This window comes from Pundamilia nyererei, unplaced genomic scaffold (assembly GCF_000239375.1).
Source record: "Pundamilia nyererei isolate P.nyererei 1_Seehausen unplaced genomic scaffold, PunNye1.0 scaffold00179, whole genome shotgun sequence".
Taxonomy (NCBI): Eukaryota; Metazoa; Chordata; class Actinopteri; order Cichliformes; family Cichlidae; genus Pundamilia; species Pundamilia nyererei.
The window spans coordinates 136,050-153,953 of record NW_005187580.1 but is presented as its reverse complement, the minus strand read 5'-3'; the positions used below and the strand labels follow the sequence as shown (position 1 = coordinate 153,953).

Below are 17,904 nucleotides of genomic sequence, written 5' to 3'. Positions count from 1 at the left end.
CTTTTCCATGATAGCGGTAGCCTAAATGATTCCCTGCTTGCTCCCTTTCTCCTATGCTAGGCAACTGTTGTGACTTTGCCACATAGTATGTTACATAAAATAAATGTAGATTTTTTAAAAATACATATATTCAAGTGACACCCCACCTGATACCCCAGTGCAGTTCCACGTTCTCCTGTTTTTATTTTACCTAATTTATAGTTTAAGGCTTTTTTTTATATGTCTCTTTTTCTCTATTCATTTCCTCGTAGTGTTGTATTCACTTATTTTACCTCATCAAAGGTGACTTTGCCAACACTATTCAGAGTCCACCTGCTCCCATGCTGTTCACAGAGTGAGTTATTGCTCATTAGCACGCAGATGTTTTAAAGTAGTGGAACAGCGATGCGGGCAGCAGGTGTGTTGCACAGAATATGGGTGTTCAGGGAAATGTCCAGCCAAGCGTGGGCTTTGTGATGAACGGGCAGTTAAAGCGAAATGATGACTTTGTGCTTTGCTGTCTGGGATACATAAAGCAGAGCCTCACCTGCGCTGTGTGTCATTTCCTTGTCCCGTCGTGAATGTATAGAGTTTTTACGGCCTCATCTTGTGAGACATGGTGGTGTCTGTGCGTATTCGGCTTTGACTCATGCCCAGCTTTGGATGCCTGCCTGAAGCTGCCTTGCTCCCTCCCTCCTTCACTTTGGAGAGGCAGCTGGGCCTGGTTGTGAAGAGGTGCCCTTGTTGCTACTCATGCTGCTCTGCAGGGCCAGGGGAGTCAAACACATTGTAGACATGCAGGGTGCCAGGCAGAGCACATCATCAGTAGGCCACCCACTTTCACTCACAGGCTGTTTTGCTGGTGACATGTTTCAATCAAGTGTTTGTTTGTGTGTGTGAACGTTATTTTAAGATTTGCACATTCTTTCTTCCTGACATTGCTACTTCAAGAGGACAGAATAATCTGGAAGGATCTTTTTGATCCTGGTTGATTTGGCTGTAGTTTCAGTTCCTGGAACAACAAACATGGATTTAATACTACAGGCCACAGAATTTGAGAGCAACAAAACAAACTGTTGTCGTTTTAATAATGAACTCAGCCTAACCGCAGCCGTAATCTGATTTCACAGTCTGGAAATACATCAGCTCGTCTGCTCACTTCAGGCTCTTGGGGCACCAGACAATTTGTCGGGGTCTCTGTTGCAGCCAGCAGGTATCCATGCCAACATTTCTGGCTTTTGCACCAGTCATTGTTTACCAAGACAGATAATTTGAAAATGCCAGTAATCACTTAACTCATCATTAGACAATAGTTGATCACTATCCAGTGCATTTCAGAAAATACCATCCCTGCTTTGCTCTTCATGCAAACTGATTTTCTACAAGAAAATGCAATGCAGAAATCTTCTGCTGCTTAAAATCTTTGGTCTCTTGCCTACAGATCACAGAGTTCAGTGGATGGAGTTTATTAAATGGGTAAGAAGTTGGTGTAGACTCTATCTCTTGTTTGTCTCTTGTTCCTGAAAGAGATCAAACTGATCTGCTGTCTTAAATTTTATAGATGATCAATAATGACCAGTAGTGGTAAACTCATTAACCAATATGTTGTGTAGCTACAGAAGAAGGAAGTATATTTTTTTGACGAAAGCTACTAGAGACACACTAGCTGATTATAAGATACAAATATATGTAAATAACCCAAGGTTTCTGGGATCAAAGTGCTGGAAATAGAGGAAGTATGAGATGATGGTCTAGTAGTTGTGGTTGCTAGAGCATGGTGAGGTTTGTGGCTTTTGCTAGACGTCGTTCTAGATCTCATTAAGCACCAATTTCCGTTGGACAACATGCACTTAAATAAATTCCTAAATGTGAATTTTGGACTTGTTTAATTCCACAAAACCTAATCTATCAAACTAGTGGAAAGATGAGACCCAAAATCTAAACGAAAAAACGACCCATGCATAAGTTTGTCCATGCCTTAAAATGTCAAAGGCTTAGTGTTTATTAAACTGAAGTTGGTAGGCTGGTGCAAGAAAAATGAAATCACTCAATAACAGAACAATTGGACTGTATCGATGCCTCCCTGTAAGAGGAGACCACAGGCGAAATATTCTTTCCCCTGTGAGTGATGCTGCACTTAATTTGCCATTTACCAGAAACCTTTTTTTGATGGTTGGAAACTAATTTAATGGCCCAGATGTCTTCATTCAAATATAAATGTGATTATTTCTAAGCAGCCATAAAAAAGGAGGCATTTTGAAAATGATTTCTTCCCCTCGAGTTAGCAGCTTATCACGCGTCCATGCCGGTAGTTATTGTTTTGTTTACCAGCTGTCAAATGGAGCTTGAAGCATCACACTGCGGTTGTGTATTTACTCACGTAAAGCTGAATCTCAACTCAAGTGGGCATGTGAGGGTAGATAGGCAAACACAAACTGCTGCAGCTATGTAGTTAAATGAAATATACACATTCTGGTGTACATTTCCAGTTAGCGTCCAAATATTTGAATGTTTACTTGTGGTATTTTAACTATGCAGTTGGATATACTTTCATAATCACTGTTGATTTGTTGAGTCATCTGCACATCTGCACTGATGTTTATGTTCATGTTGATGAGCGTGCTTTGCGCTTCTAAGACGTGACCCTCCTCCATCATTGTCATTTCCGTTGCGACATAACTGCACGAGGACAGGAAACTGAGTTATCGTGGAGGTCACTGAGGCCATTCTGGCCCACAATGCATTGCACTCCCAGGCTCATGTCAGCAGAGCACTGTAGTGCTTCCCAAGGCGGCTCTCTGTGGACATTGTTTCTGCAAATCTGTTCCAGCAAGAATATTTACTCGAGTCGACTGCAGCCTTTCACCCTGCTCTTGTGTCAACAGCTCTTTGGATGTTTCGCTGCCATCACATACAAATATTATCCTTCAAAACATTTTGTCGACAGATCTCTCAAAGGTTCCGCTCAACAGAGGGTGAACTTTATATCTGTTTTCACATATTACCAAATACATTAGTGGGGGAGTAGAGTCTCACACCTTCAAAGAGTCTCAGATGGAGTGTTTGCTTCTCTTAGAGCGCTGATTTCTCTCCCTTTGGTACTTAGTAGTTCAACAGGAAATGGAAAGAAACGAGTGATGGCCAGGTGGACCATGCAGGCAGGTTTGAACAGATGGAGAGCAGGGAAAAAGTGGAGTTGAGCACAGGGGTTATACTTCACTTTCACTTTAATCCCAAACGGCAACCTCATGGGTTAAAGCCAAAATGAAAAGACGAGAACTGAACACGTTTCTGCTCTTAGTGCCTATTTTTAATATAGCTATGGTTTGCTGTCCAGTTAAATGTACAAGCAAACCATGCAAGAAGTCTGTACTCTAGTTTTGGTAAGTGAAATTTTAGTATTTTATGTCCATGAAAAAGAAAAAGTAGTTGAGATCATCTTTTTTGCAAGCAGAAACCACATCCTCAATTAGATTTGACAGCATTTTTTGTAAGATAATAGCAGATGGAATCAGCATGGATGTGAGGCTAGGGTCTGGGAAATGCCTCAGTGAGGACTGGTGGCAGCTCTTGGGCTGGGCCGATCCCCATGTACTAAAAAGGGGCGTGAGGGAGGGCGAGTGAGTCACGAAAATGAGAACAAGTCTTCTACAGTGCAGGAAAGCATACATAGCTGGAGAACCAGAAGAGGAGTGTATGAGGTATGGTCCCAGTCCTGAAATTGAGATAAATTATCTTTAATACTTATACTTTATAGTTAATTTCCATTAGGTTTCCATTGAATTACCCTCTTTTGACCTACAAATACAAAGCTAATGTCTGTTAAAGAGAAACACAACTAATTTTACTTTTAGAAACCTGTTTGTAAGTATTGTATAAAACCTTTCTTTCCCCTGGGCAATGCTGGGTCTAGTCCATTAAATTACCCCACATGATGCCATTTGAGACATCATCATTAGTTGGGAAATAAAGGCTTCAACTCTGTGGGTGAATTAGAAAAAAAGTGATCTTATCTGATCGCCCTCGAACACTGCTGTGGTGTGGTCACATGATTTGTACTTCATATGAATTGAGTGTAAGGAGACAGTTGCCTTTTCTCACATGTGGCATAAAGCAGGAGATAGTCAGGTACATTTTCGCAACTGGAAATACTCCTGCTTCATGTAGGCTTGCTGTGGTGCCCTGGTAGATTTAGCAGGAGGTGAGACACATGAACTCAGTCATACACTAAAAATCTTCGAACAGATCAGAAACATCACACTGACTTTGTACAAGGAATCTTTGATCTGTATAATTTGTAGAAATGTTTGTGTGTGGAAAAAGTCACACACATATACACATGCACGCACAACCAGTAAACCATGATATACTATATATGTACAAATCACAGGTGTGCACCTCAGATAGGGTTTGTATTGTAACTTCTATCTACATATGTGACAGTTTTATGCTCAACCCTTCATTTACCACATCGAGTAAAATGAGAGTAATGTTGATTATCGTATGACTTCTCCTAAAAGCCCTGCAGACACCTTGGTCACGGTTTAATCAGCACCTCTGGAGAACCTCCCGGGCTCTCGTTGTCTTTGGAGACCTTTTATAGTCGAACATGACGTGTGAAAATGCGTCTGGATATAGACGAGTGGGTGTCTGAAGGAGATGGTGAGTGTGCGTGTGATTAAGTGAGGGGTAAACGAGAGTTAGAAAGGCACATGATCACTTGAGTTTGTGTGTGTGGACGTGTTGGCCTTTGATAAGTTTGTGTGGTTAGGCTTTGAGGCGAGAGCGAACTGTCGGCCAAGTGTCTGCCACACACGGGTCATCCACAGTTCAAAAAGGCAGAATGTCTTGCAGCGAAAAATACGTTTGGTTGGAATGAAATTTAAATTTGAGCATCTGGATTAGCTTCCACACCGTCCTCTGCCTCTGGCTGAGGGGTTTTTATGCTTTTTAGATCAATACAGATACAAATTACAATGTTGTTTTAAAGATAGCAGCACTGAAACTCATTTAATAATGTAAGATAAGGCAAATATCTTAGGGCTTTTTTCAAATTTAAATCCGAGACTTTACCTTTGACCATCGCAGGCCTTGACTTTTTCCTGCTCCTCTGTCGCTTTTGTTTAGCCTCATTCTGTTCCAAGTTTTATTTCTTGCTTCTTTCTTTCTTTCATCTGTGTGAAGACCTATTTGTGTGTGTATGTGTGTGTTTGGCTCAGCGTCAGTATTGTTCGGCAGCTCTGCCTGTGCTCATATTGTATGCAGTTGTTGAGCTTTCACTGCGGGTTTTGAAGTATGCAGCGGTTGTTCCAAGAGCAAAGGGGGGAGGACAGAAACCCGTGCGCGCCAGTCGGCTGAGCGTGAATGTCAGTTGAGAGGAGAAGACAAGAGGGGACTACAAAGTCAGAGGATATGGGATCCATTGATTCAAGTGCTCACTGGAGAGAAAATAAAGTGAGGAGGAGGAGAGAATTGTTGAATGTCAGCTTACTAGGTTTAGTAACGGTCCAGAGGATTAGTCACTGTTGAATGTTTTAAAGAGACATGCATGTATATTTTTACATGTATCTGCTTAAGCGCCCGCACGGGCATCGGGTTATGCTGCAAAGGTTATGTCGGTGCATACTGGGGAGCGAAGTGAAGCTGGCAGTGAGCGAAGTCTTGAATCTCGTCCACTCTTTTGAACCCAAACTCCAAGAACAACATCTGTCACCCTCAGCTTTCCATACATTAATCACAGCGATGTTCAGCTTAATTTCTCTTCCACTATGAAAGCTCTTTCTCTGAGGTGGGCTCTCGGTTCGTGGACAGGCGCGTGGCCGGCCAAAGGCTTGTCACTGATATAATGTGGAACTTAAAACAGTTGGCTTTGTTCTGACTTCGCTGCTTCCACTGTCTGTGCTACATCTGACTCAATTCATATCTCATACGTTGGATTTCTTTTTCGTCACCGTGGTGCTGAGTGGAGACTGCAGCGTCTTCGCTCAAACAGGAAAGTCTGCTGAAAGGTTGCATGAGTGTTCTGAATGCATTGCCAAGAGAGGCTGACTGTATGCATGCGTGCATACTGTATGAGCCTGCTGGAGATCAGAGGATGATATCTCTTTAAGAGATTTACTGGACGTGCCAGGTTGAGTTTCTGTGAGTGCATCTGCTGGAAATCTGGGATTAATCATGTGTGAGCAGAGGAAGAGCTCTGGCCTCGTCATAAAGGATAATAAATAGATTTTTCTGCATTATATTTTTTCACATTTCTTTTGTGCCAAGACAGCAGTGGGAGGGGAATGGTCTGCATACTTCTAAAAGCGTCAAAACAATGTATTTGCTACAATGAATGGTAATAAATCTCAGCACCCTCTTGTCAGACTCTCGCTCTTTCCTCTCTGTCCCTTTGTCTTCTTGACTCCATGCTTCTTTCCTCTTCCTCTCCCCTTTCTTTTCTCCTTACAATCCCTTGTTTGTTTGAAGTAATTTATGAGGCCTATCAGGAATCTTAGCGAGTGGGAAGGTCATTTACAGTCCAGCCCCCACTGTGCTCGCTGGATGTGACATCCCTCACTGTTTACATGTCCTGCCTGCCACTCAACCAGTCTGCTTCTCATCCACAGAGGTCAATAGCTCACTGCTCTCTAATTAGTTCAGCCACTTGATGGTCAGCAGGAGAGATGTGTCAAAATTGAGGATTTTTTTTCCTTCAAATGAGATAAATGTTAAAGTGAAGTCCAAAAAGATGGATGTCCATAGTGAATCCCCAACTTTTTTCATCACACTTTCACTTTCATTATATTTGTCCAGTGCCAGTTCACCACTACTGACCTCTAACAGAGTTTTATATTCTATGGCTACACTAGAGGGAGAAGAAAAACAAAAGATATGATCCCCTGTGAGCAAGACTTGAGTTTGCTTTAAAAAAGAAGAGAGAAAAGTGGAGCACAGGAAAACTGTGATTAACAAACAGAAGGCAAAAACACAAACTGCAGGAGAGAAGGCATGGGAAGGGGTCTGGAGGAGAAAGGCCCAGTGTATCACCGGGAACTATGGAAGCAGAATTTCACTGTGTTGTTAAAATATGGGTTAGGTTACAGTTTTAGTATGAACCTTTGTCTTTATATTGTGCGTTGGTTGTAAACTAGCACACTGGCTCAGTCTTTACCCTGCGCTTTTCCTCCTGTCCTCCATTAGGTTTGTTACGCGTTTCATCGAGCTGGACGGCCTCACCTGCCTCCTCAACTTCCTGCGCAGCATGGACTACGAGACGTCGGAGAGCCGCGTCCACACCTCCGTCATCGGGTGCATCAAGGCGCTGATGAACAACTCGCAGGGCCGTGCGCATGTCCTGGCCCACCCGCAGAGCATCAATACCATCTCACAGAGCCTCCGGACAGAGAACTTCAAGACCAAAGTGGCAGTACTGGAGATTCTTGGGGCGGTGTGCCTGGTGCCAGATGGACACAAGAAGGTGCTTCAAGCCATGGCACATTACCAGAAATATGCTGCTGAGAGGACTCGCTTCCAGGTAAGAGAAGCTTCTTTTGTTAGTATCTGAGGTTAACGCAGGGCCATGTCACGTGGCACATTCAGGCTTGAGGAGCCTTTGCTGACAGTGTGAGGCAGACATAGATTATGGGTAAAGGCAGACAAATATTTCTGGGTAATGCTAAAATAAATCAAGCTGCGGTCATTTTGATAAGTTGGAGAATTGTGCCTCAGACGGCTGGCCTTGGGTTACGTCAACACACGTGCGTTATTAAAGGCGGGTGAGGACATCTTAAGTTATGGAGGTCACAGTATGTGTAGTGCTTTAGTGACTAGCAGGACTGAATCAACAAACCACATCTCATACATCCCCTGGGGTGTGCGGTAAATCATGCCACCTTGGCTAAGCTAACACCACAGGAGCTGAGTGATTCAAACTTACGAGGGCTTTTAATGTTTCTTTGAATTATGATTAAGATACTAAAGAGTGCCAAAGGTCAGTTTAAGAGGCAAAGAAGGGGGCAAGAACTAAGAACAGCAGCCCTGTGCTGCTTGCCTGTTAAATTAAATATAGATTGAAATTACTATCCAATTAATTTCTTTTTTTTTTCTCCGATCAAACGCACTTGCTGACTAACTTTGCCGTCTCCTCTGATCTTCCAGACGCTGCTGAATGAGCTGGACAAAAGTACAGGACGCTACAGAGACGAGGTCAACTTAAAGACCGCCATCATGTCTTTCATTAACGCCGTGCTCAACGCTGGGGCTGGAGAGGTCTGCATTCACAGCCTCATGCCTGTTAAACACACTCTAAATAACTGTATACAAAACTTAATGAGTGTAACTCTCATGGAAAGAGATTTCTTAAATACTTGTAAGAATAGTCACTAAAGCATCAGGAGAGGCTGTTTGTTTTTTATGGTTCACAAATAATAAAGTTTGTTTCATTCTGAGCTTAAAGGTAAATTGAGTGAAATATACGATAAAGTGCAGCCATGCTTTGACTATAGATGCAGTGGCATGGCTTTTGTTTGTGGATCATCATGAACAACATAGATGGTGTTTTCCTCTAAGAACTGTTGACTTTTTAGTTAAAGATTTTGTACCGAGTAAACAAAAATAAAAGACAGGACCTGTTAGAGAATTTTAGATATAGCAGTGGGTTTTGGAATCAAAGTATTCTTTTTGTAATTATGCTAAAATGCTGCTTAAAGATGATATATACCAAGATACATGCAACACTTTTTAGATTCTGAGGTATCTGATGTCCCATTAAATATGACATATGGATTTATTACAGCTTCATGTCCTCTCTTATTGTTTGATCCTTTATGTTCAGGACAACCTGGAGTTTCGCCTCCATCTAAGGTACGAGTTCCTGATGTTGGGCATACAGCCGGTCATCGAAAAGCTCAGAGAGCACGAAAACGCCACTTTGGATAGGTGAGTCACTGATGAAGAAATGGAAACTAAATCTTTGATGTGTTTTTAAAAATAACAAAACATCCCACCCTTTTCATTTAATTTTCCTAAAATGGAGTATTACTGCGGTACTGTTGTCTCAAACAGGGTTTATATGTTTATATGCTTGATTAAGATAATAGACGGGAGATTCAATCAAGACCAAATCAGATATAGTGAATCATGCTACCCTAGTACAGTCTAGGAATAGAAATAAGGAGCTGGAAATGAGGAGAGTAAGCCCTCTTTAACATTTGAAACTCTACAAAGAAATGCATTGTCCCCGAATGTTTACAAGCAGTTATTATTAACAAGTAATAAAATTCTAAAGGTAATTAAATAAATACAGAAGTTTGGGATCAAATGAAGGAACATTTTTTATCTCTCTGTTTAGGCATTTGGATTTCTTTGAGATGGTGCGAAACGAGGACGACTCTGAGCTGGCCAAAAGATTTGATATGGTGAGTTTTCCCTGGTTTGACATTAGTGTGTTCCTTTTAGATTGTAGGTAATTAAACAGCTGTGTGGTACCGATTCCTTCTGTTTACTCAACAGACCCATGTAGATACTAAAAGTGCTGGTGCCATGTTTGAGCTGATCAAGAAGAAGCTGAGCCACACTGATTCCTACCCACACCTCCTCTCCATCCTGCAACACTGTCTGCAGATGCCCTGTGAGTACTCACATTTACCTGGGGAGAAGAAACATCAAGTATTTCTAGGCTATACTTTGCTTCAGTGTTCATCTTTTTATATTGAGCTTATTGAGCTTTTTATTCATGAAAACCCCCCCTAAAAAAACAGATAAGCGTAGTGGTGGCACCCTGCAGCACTGGCAGCTCTTAGACCGGATCCTCCAGCAGATCGTCATGCAGGACGACAAGGGAGAGGACCCTGATATCTCCCCTCTGGACAACTTCAATGTAAAGAACATCATTCGCATGTGAGTGAAATCTCTCATTGATCAACAGTGGACACGTGATCGCTAATGAAGCTTTTTACTATAGTAATGTATTTATATGACAGGATCTTGATTGATACCCTGCCAGGGCTGCTTGTACCTCATGCCCACTGGGAAAAGGTTGGAAATGATTGTTGCAAGTGATGATTCAAGTCAATCAACCACTCAATGCCTTTTTCAAAAGCTTCTCCTCATCCCCCAGTACTGTAAACACTCCAACTTTCTGAGAAAATCTTGTAGTTAATGCATTTAATCAGCATCACTAGCAACAGAGATCAAAGCCCTGATATCATGTGTTTCTTCTATATCAAAGATTGGGAGAGATAAACACTGGAATATGGTGTTTTAGTACAGAGGAGCATATACATATACAATAAACCACAGGGTTTTGCAGGCTATTGCAGAGGAGCACGTGGTAAAAGGGAGCAGGGAATGTAATTTTACAGGAAGCTGAGGTGATGTGAAGGTGGCAGCAGGGGGTCTTGGACTGAATCGGAGGAAACCTTGCTCTGTGCGTGAACTGGCATGGAAGTGGAAGCCAGAGATCAAAAGGAAATTGTTCTAATCGCATTAGGAGGGCTGTTGGGCCAAGTCAGCCATGTTCAGGTGCAGCGAGGCAGACAAGGGGGAAGTGTTATGGCTTGGAAGGAGAAGGTTTGCACAGCCAAATGATCATTGCTAAGTCAGGGTCTTGGTACATGACAAGTGCACACAGACTGAATTTAGAGCTCTGTCTTTGCCGTAACTTGGTGCTGTCATTCTTCTCTTCAGTTCTCCTCATTTTTGTTATTTTTAAAAGCAAGCTTACCATAACAGATGAATGTGTTTAGTCTTTGTGGTGAAAGCACCATAAAACATGTAGCTTGGTGAAGTATTCACCCACTGTTGTTAGTGCAATCAGCACGCTTGAGCAGAATTCTTTCCAGTAGCGATCAGAATGCAAACTTGGATGCTGCATCTGAGCCTGGATGCCCATTGCTATCAACTGAAGATGCATCAGAATGGTTGAAACCTTCCCCTCACTTTACATTTGCTGCCAGCCTCTTCTTGTTTCCATAAACTCACTTCAAATAAATGTTGCCTGGAAAAAGCGTGCATAAGCTGAGATTTCCTTACCGGATCGGCTGCACGCAGGAGGTCCTGACGGTTAACGGGTAAAAACGTATGACTAGTGCCGTGTTAGCTCAGATGGTGGAGCGCATGTTAAAACAACTGTTAAAACAGCCGGGAGACAAAGTCATTCATCATCTGTGGTCACTATGACGACGGCTCTGAATACTCACACGTGTGCCCGACCCCAGAATTGACGCTCTTGTACAAATCACATTTTTCCACAGTCATGCAAAAATGTTTATTTGACCAGTCAAGAAAAACTGATTGTGTCTTTTTGTTTTAATCAGTTGGATCCTTTTAACATTGCTTCAACTATAAATAGAGCAGTATTGACTCTGTAATCAACTTCTTAAACACGACCACTTTAAAGGCCCCGAAACTGACTAATGCCCAGTTTGCTTTCCTGGTGTGAATTGATGCCTTTAAGTGTGAACCATCATCACAGTGGTATTATTGTCCTCTGTGGCAGCCAGCCTATGGAGGACCAAAAGTGCCAAAACTATCCAAAACTTCCAAAACTATGAAAACCAAATAAATAAATATATGAATAAATTACAATTTATATTTACAATCTAAATCTTTACCTGTTGTTTTTTGGTTTAAATTGTTGAATAGATTATAAAAAATAATGAAAAATAAATGAAAGCAATATTTTAATTATTGTAACTATTGTATTTTAATATAATCATAGTTACATCTATTTTCTTAATGTATTATTTAACAAGTTAAGTTTAAAAAAACAAAAAACAAAATTTAAGTGGGTAAACTGATAAATTCACGCAAATAAATCAAAACACAGCAATTAATGGAAAAAAAAATTTCTTCTTTTAAAAAATAATTATGTTTTTAATTATATTATTTATTATTACAATCCTATTTTTGGTGCATTGATTGTCTAATATTTTATGTATTTAGGCTCCTTGTTAAGAACAGCTTTTCTGTGAGTAGTGATGATGCAACATGTTTTTCTCTCAACTCTAGCCAAACCTACCAGTGGAGCTCAAGGTTTCACTTTCCACTATTTTTCCTACAATTAAAAAAAAATCCCACTAAATACAATATATTTATTAACTTACACTTATATCTCATATTTGTGTTTTTTGTTTACATGTACAATAATCGGCAATGCGCATTCCTTACCTCCTTTAACCTTAATTTTAAAACTAAACATAACCTCAATCTGAGCCAAGAACCAGGAGTTAGAACTCATAACAGATAACTGACAGGTTTTATTTGAGCACTAATGCTGTATAACGATGCTTAAAAGAGGAAACCGCAACAAACCGGTCAATGCAGGAAATAAATCTCAATCCCTCTCGCAAAGATGAAGTAAAGCAGAAGTAACCCTGATCAATGGGTTTCTCAAATGTCCTGTATTGACATGTTTGGACTGAAGTTTCCTCTTATATGCAAGAATTCTTTGCAGACCAGTGTCCACTTTCTCTGTGCTTATTCTTGTCTGTCTGCCTCACAGGTTGGTCAATGAAAATGAGGTGAAACAATGGCGAGAACAAGCAGAGAAATTCAGAAAAGGTAAAGCTAAAGTTCACCAGAATCCATCATGGTTTTATCTTTCTTCTTGCCTGTATTCACTGTTATCCAAATCTGCTAACACCGTGCCAACCCATTGCTCCACCACTGTTTGATTTTAGAGCATGCAGAGCTGCTAGCTAAACTGGAGCGGAAAGAGCGGGAGTGTGAGACCAAAACGCAGGAAAAAGAGGACATGATGAAGACTTTGAACAAGATGAAGGATAAACTACAGCGTGAAGGTGTGGAGCTGCGCTCGGCCCGGGAACAAGTGCTGGACCTGTCGTCGCGCATCAATGACATCGCTGTGAGCTGCTAATGTTTAATGTTTAATTTATTCATCAATTTAAAGTAATTTGTAATCCCTTTTTTACGGTTTATTTAGTAACTGATCTTTCATTTGACCTCCAGCAGGGCGGAAATGTATCCTTCCCACCTCCCCCTCCTCCTCCTGGTGGCCCTATGCCTCCGCCTCCACTACCTATGACATGCGGCTTTCCTCCACCCCCACCTCCTCTACCATTCAGTTGCCCGCCTCCCCCACCTCCACCTCCTCCACCTGGGGCACCACCTCCTCCACCAGGAGCCCCACCTATTTTTGGAGCTCCGCCTCCTCCCATTCCCTCATCGTTTAACTCGATGAGCAGCATGCACTCCAAGTCCATCCCTCAGCCTTCACATCCTTTGAAGTCATTCAACTGGGCCAAACTAGGAGAGGTAAGTGAACATGGAAAACTGCATTGTTAAACTAAAGGGTGGGGGTCATTCAAGCCATGGTTTTCCCAAAATGTAAGCGCATTAACATAAAAGGGTTGAACTATCGTTTGTGTATAAAAGGTGAACATGCCCGGCCATTAATTTTCTGACATATATATGTCTGTATATTGTTGTCAAAATAAGAAAATTTTCCTCTTTAGTACTTCTAGTATTACTTCTACTACTCTGAAATAACAAAAATAAATATGAAGTGGATATGAATTATAATAAAACTCAAATCAGCACTTAAAGTGGACGTATTCTGCTTTCGCTGTCTACATTATCATTTTTGGACTCTTCTGGGCATAGACTGTATATAAAAGATGGAAAGATGGAGTCTCATTTTGAAGCCTCAACTTTAGCGTTCTGGTAACTTGCATATCTGCTTTGTGGAAATGTATTTTTTGGAACTTCTACATTTGCTTTTTCAGCCTCAGAGGTTTTCTTTTCTCCTGTTTTATGTAACACTGCATCTTCCTTTCAGTTGAGCATCAGTTCATCATATTCTAGGTCCCATCTACCACTTCACTCAGCTTCTGTGCTCACAGTCTAAGCTGTCTGCCTCAGCAACCATGTAAGGATGTCCCCACTCTGTGACATCCCACAGAGGAGAGGATGAAAAAACATCCTGAAGTGGAGTGTTTAGAGCAGTCTGAAGCCTGAAAATTTTGGCGCATGGGGATTGTTTGTACATATGCTGACCTCATATTTTGAACTGTAACAGTTTTAAAATGAGCAGTTGTGAATGAATCAGTGTATACGCATGAACCTCTTATGTCACTCCACCCTGTTTTTAGAACATGGTCAATGGCACCATCTGGAGCGACATTGATGATCTGAGAGCTTTCAAGATCCTCGACCTGAAAGACATAGAGAAGATGTTTTCAGCATATCAGAGACAACAGGTTTGGATTTGTTTGGAAGTGGCTTGTAGTTTTATGACTTGGAAGTGAGTGTGAGAGTGTGTGCGTATAAGCAATTGTTTTGTGTGTGTGGAGTACCATATTGGCCTAGATTCTTGAACTGTGTGTATTACTGAAAGTGTGTGTGACAGGCTAAAGGGTGGGTTGTGTAAAAAGGAACTCTTGAGAGCGCCAAGGTCCAGCTCCGGGCTAACATGAGCAGCTGTTCACTGCTGAATGCCTTATTGTAGAGATGCCACAGAGCTGCTGCTTTGCACTAGTGTCTGCAGAGCATTTGTGTGAGACCTTGACTGGTTCTTCATGGGCTCATGAATCAGGGCGACATGTAGGAAACCGCTGAAGTCACGAGGAGTCACGATACAGGAAACTTTTTACCAAAGCTAAAATAAAGAGGGCATTCACTAAATCATGGCACTAACTAATAGGATAATTGTCTTGGTGGCAACACCATACAGTGCGGCGCAATTACACCCCTCTGTGCCACAAACTAATTGCACACCACTTGTCATGTGGTAATATTGGGTGGAATTACACCAACTGATATATTACACAGATTTAAATATGTTTAAGTGGAATGTTAATTTGCTCTAATTAGTTGGCTCAATGCAAAGTCTCTTTTGAAGCATTAAAATTGTTGAATTCCTTTGTAATGTATTTTACAGTGTCGCTTAAAAGCCTTCTGACAGCCTTAAGCCCATCCTCTCTTTGCAGGCTTTTATTAAAGAGGAATGGGTCACTTGAGGTTGTTTCTGACAGTGATTTACTGTGGGTATTTATTTATACAGAGCAGGTTTTTATTGGCACAGGCCAACGGTTAAATTCAGATCTCTATGGACGTAGCCACATAAAACCCAACATCTTCCTGGCTTTGACAACTCGATTCCATTTGGCTAGATTTGATTCAGCTGGACAGTATTGCAGTGTTTATTCATGGCATAATTACTTATTTTAAGCTTGTCACTGGTCCTTCTACTTTAAAAATGGGCTTTTGTTTACATTTGCCCTCGGTAGGATTAGTTACCGCAGTCATTTTTCATGGTTGTGTTTTTCCACGTCAGGGCAGATGTAGATGCAATCAAAAGAATTCATTATAACAATCATGACCTCTTTGAGAAGACAGAAACCAAATTTATGCAGTACAGAGAGGTTTAGATTCATGAGCCCCTGATGACTCGGACGGTAGATGATTTTTCTCACAGAGGGCTTCCCGGCTTCAGCTTGTAGTGTGCGTAGTTATATTTCTTTGCTCTAGCCACCACCTTTTTTCTGCTTGATGTGCTAATCTTTGCATGTGTTTTCAATTTTTTTTTTTGTGTCTCTCTGCACTCTTCGACTGCCTGGGCAGGACCTGCTCACTAACCAATCCTTCAAACAGGTGAGTTTAAATCCTCTAGCTTCTCAACCATCTTTATTTCTCTGTTATTTTCTCTTCTGCAACAAAGAAGCAGCCAGCCAGCTAGAATAGTGTAATGAATGGGTTTGAATGTATGAACTTTGATCGGCATACCTTAGCATCAAGATTTTGAATATTAATGATAAGTCATACAGTGTAAAAGTTATGACATAAAATTATCCTGTGCAGTTTTCTAATGCCAAAGCATTCTCATAGCTTAACGACAGAACACATGCACTGCAGCCCTGAACGTTTCTCAACATTATTATACCTAAATATGTTAGAACAAAAACATCAGTCAAATCAAATATCTCTCTAGCATTGTGTGGAGTTGATATGCAAAAACCACAGACTGTATATCAAAGATGGATGTGGCCATAGTGATATCACCTTTTGGCTTTGGGGACATTGTAAAGCTGTAAGATTAGCATTACCATTACCACCATGCTGGCTTTTTGGAGCTAGAAGTTACTATATTTAGATGACAGTGGACTAATATGTTAGCAGCAAATGCGAGCTAGCTTGTTTGCAATAGACAGACCCACATATCTGCTAATTTTGCTAACAGACTAAGGAAACATTAAAACCAACCAGAACTGCTGTATGGTCCATGCAATTGCACATCCAACAATCATATTAATTCCTAGATATTTATATTAGTAATTATCCAGAAGGCACCAATTTCACAAACATAGTGTAGCAAGACAGCTACAAGCATCCATTACCTATGTGGGCATATACCTCTCTAACAAAGCCGCCAATATCCAGGTGGAGAAGTTATTAAAAAAAGAAAAGAAATTAGGCACTGTAAAAATTTTTATGAACCATTTTTTTTTACCAAGCTGTACACATGTTTATGTTTGCTGTAAACTTAAATGGTTTAACATGCAAGTTTTTGCGGTTTGACACACTGTGGGAGCTAGCGATCACTAGTGGCCACTAGAGGCCACTAGAGGAACTGCAATTTTTTGTGTTGGCTTTGTTTTCAGCTTAATTCTAGGCTCTAGTACTACAAAGGCAGTAAAGAGAGGCAGAGGGCGTGGTGTTGGTCCAAATCAGATAAATGACTTTTAACCAGGAAACACAAGTTTGTGTGCCATTCGAGATCTTATCTTAATTACTTTTTTTCCATTCTCTGTTTGGTCAGTTTAGGCACCAAAGTGGTCACCTAGTATAAAAACCTATTGATTTTGTGTTTTGTTTTTGCTGAAACAGGCTTACGGTTTCTTTAAGATAATTGTTTTGGTTTTATGGCCCATGGTTTTGCAGTTTCCGTTCAATCTCACTGCCCTTGTTAGCACCATTTCCAGCCAAAGCTTTCTTCACCAAAAGAGTCTCGGTGAGTGGAGTAAAACCAAATTTAGCAACAACATTAACCAGTGAGCACGGTGGAGAATTTGGGGGGGGAAAAAATCCTCAGAAAAATTAACTAAAAGTACAGTTTTTTTTTGTTGTTTTTTTTTATTTTGAAGCCAGTTGGTCTCAGGTTTCTCCTGGCATCTCTCTAGAAGTGCAGAAAACTTCCAGCAAACTATCTTATGTCATACACGCTTCATAAATCAGATTATTTTCCACTGCTTTAAACTAAGGTTAATAATTCTCCAGTGTTAAAGATATGATTTTCATCACTGGATAATATAATGGTGCCAATACAAATGAGTAGAGGGTCCACATTAATCCCAATCATCACTGCATCACTGCCTTATTACTCCTTATCTTGCCTTTTTGTTATTGTGTTGATTACCATAATTACAATAATCATCTTTAATTTCTTTAATTATTCATTATAATCTCAGCTGGAAAAAGCCTGAATATGCAATTGTAAACGCCACATTTCCATCACTGTTACTTCATAGCTGTTAGAAAAGATAAAGTCTCCAGTTTCACTTGGTTAAGTTGGCACAATAGCTTTCACCGCTTGTGCAGAGAGGGCTTTGGCAGTTTTCAGTGAATGGGAGTTGTCCCCCTAACCCGGTGCCAACCTCAGTTGGCTGCCAGGCACCTTGGGTCAGCACGGGCATGGAAAAACGACACTTTCTTTACAAGCCACATCTGTTTTACAAATGTCATACTCAACGACCTCAGGAAGAACGTATTCTGGCAGGGAGGAAAGCAGATCGGACCATAAATAGAATGCGTTTAACATGCAGTCCTCTCAGACATGTGTTCTTTCCCCTGGTGCATTTTAATACTACATTTGTGCAGAGCTTACAGAAATATCTGACTGGCTTACATCAAGCTATCAGCCATGTTTCCTGTTGCTCTGCAAAGTTTATAGGTTTGCCTGCATTGGATTTGCAATGGTGACTCACC

General features: G+C 40.9%; 1 protein-coding gene across 6 annotated transcripts in view; it reads left to right on the top strand.

Moving 5' to 3' along the window:
• Nucleotides 1-17,904, top strand: part of daam2 (dishevelled associated activator of morphogenesis 2) — an 80,779-nt gene that overhangs the window by 46,573 nt on the left and 16,302 nt on the right. The window contains exons 6-17 of one of the 6 annotated variants that reach the window (XM_013914234.1): nucleotides 7,162-7,495; nucleotides 8,119-8,229; nucleotides 8,795-8,898; nucleotides 9,311-9,377; nucleotides 9,472-9,589; nucleotides 9,720-9,858; nucleotides 11,971-11,994; nucleotides 12,464-12,522; nucleotides 12,642-12,826; nucleotides 12,934-13,236; nucleotides 14,073-14,180; nucleotides 15,544-15,573. In XM_013914234.1, the coding sequence (XP_013769688.1) occupies nucleotides 7,162-7,495; nucleotides 8,119-8,229; nucleotides 8,795-8,898; nucleotides 9,311-9,377; nucleotides 9,472-9,589; nucleotides 9,720-9,858; nucleotides 11,971-11,994; nucleotides 12,464-12,522; nucleotides 12,642-12,826; nucleotides 12,934-13,236; nucleotides 14,073-14,180; nucleotides 15,544-15,573 (1,582 nt within the window). Of the gene's footprint in view, nucleotides 1-7,161; nucleotides 7,496-8,118; nucleotides 8,230-8,794; nucleotides 8,899-9,310; nucleotides 9,378-9,471; nucleotides 9,590-9,719; nucleotides 9,859-11,970; nucleotides 11,995-12,463; nucleotides 12,523-12,641; nucleotides 12,827-12,930; nucleotides 13,237-14,072; nucleotides 14,181-15,543; nucleotides 15,574-17,904 lie in introns of all 6 variants that reach the window. The other 5 variants (XM_013914233.1, XM_005746482.1, XM_005746480.1 and 2 more) reach the window with 5 other exon arrangements.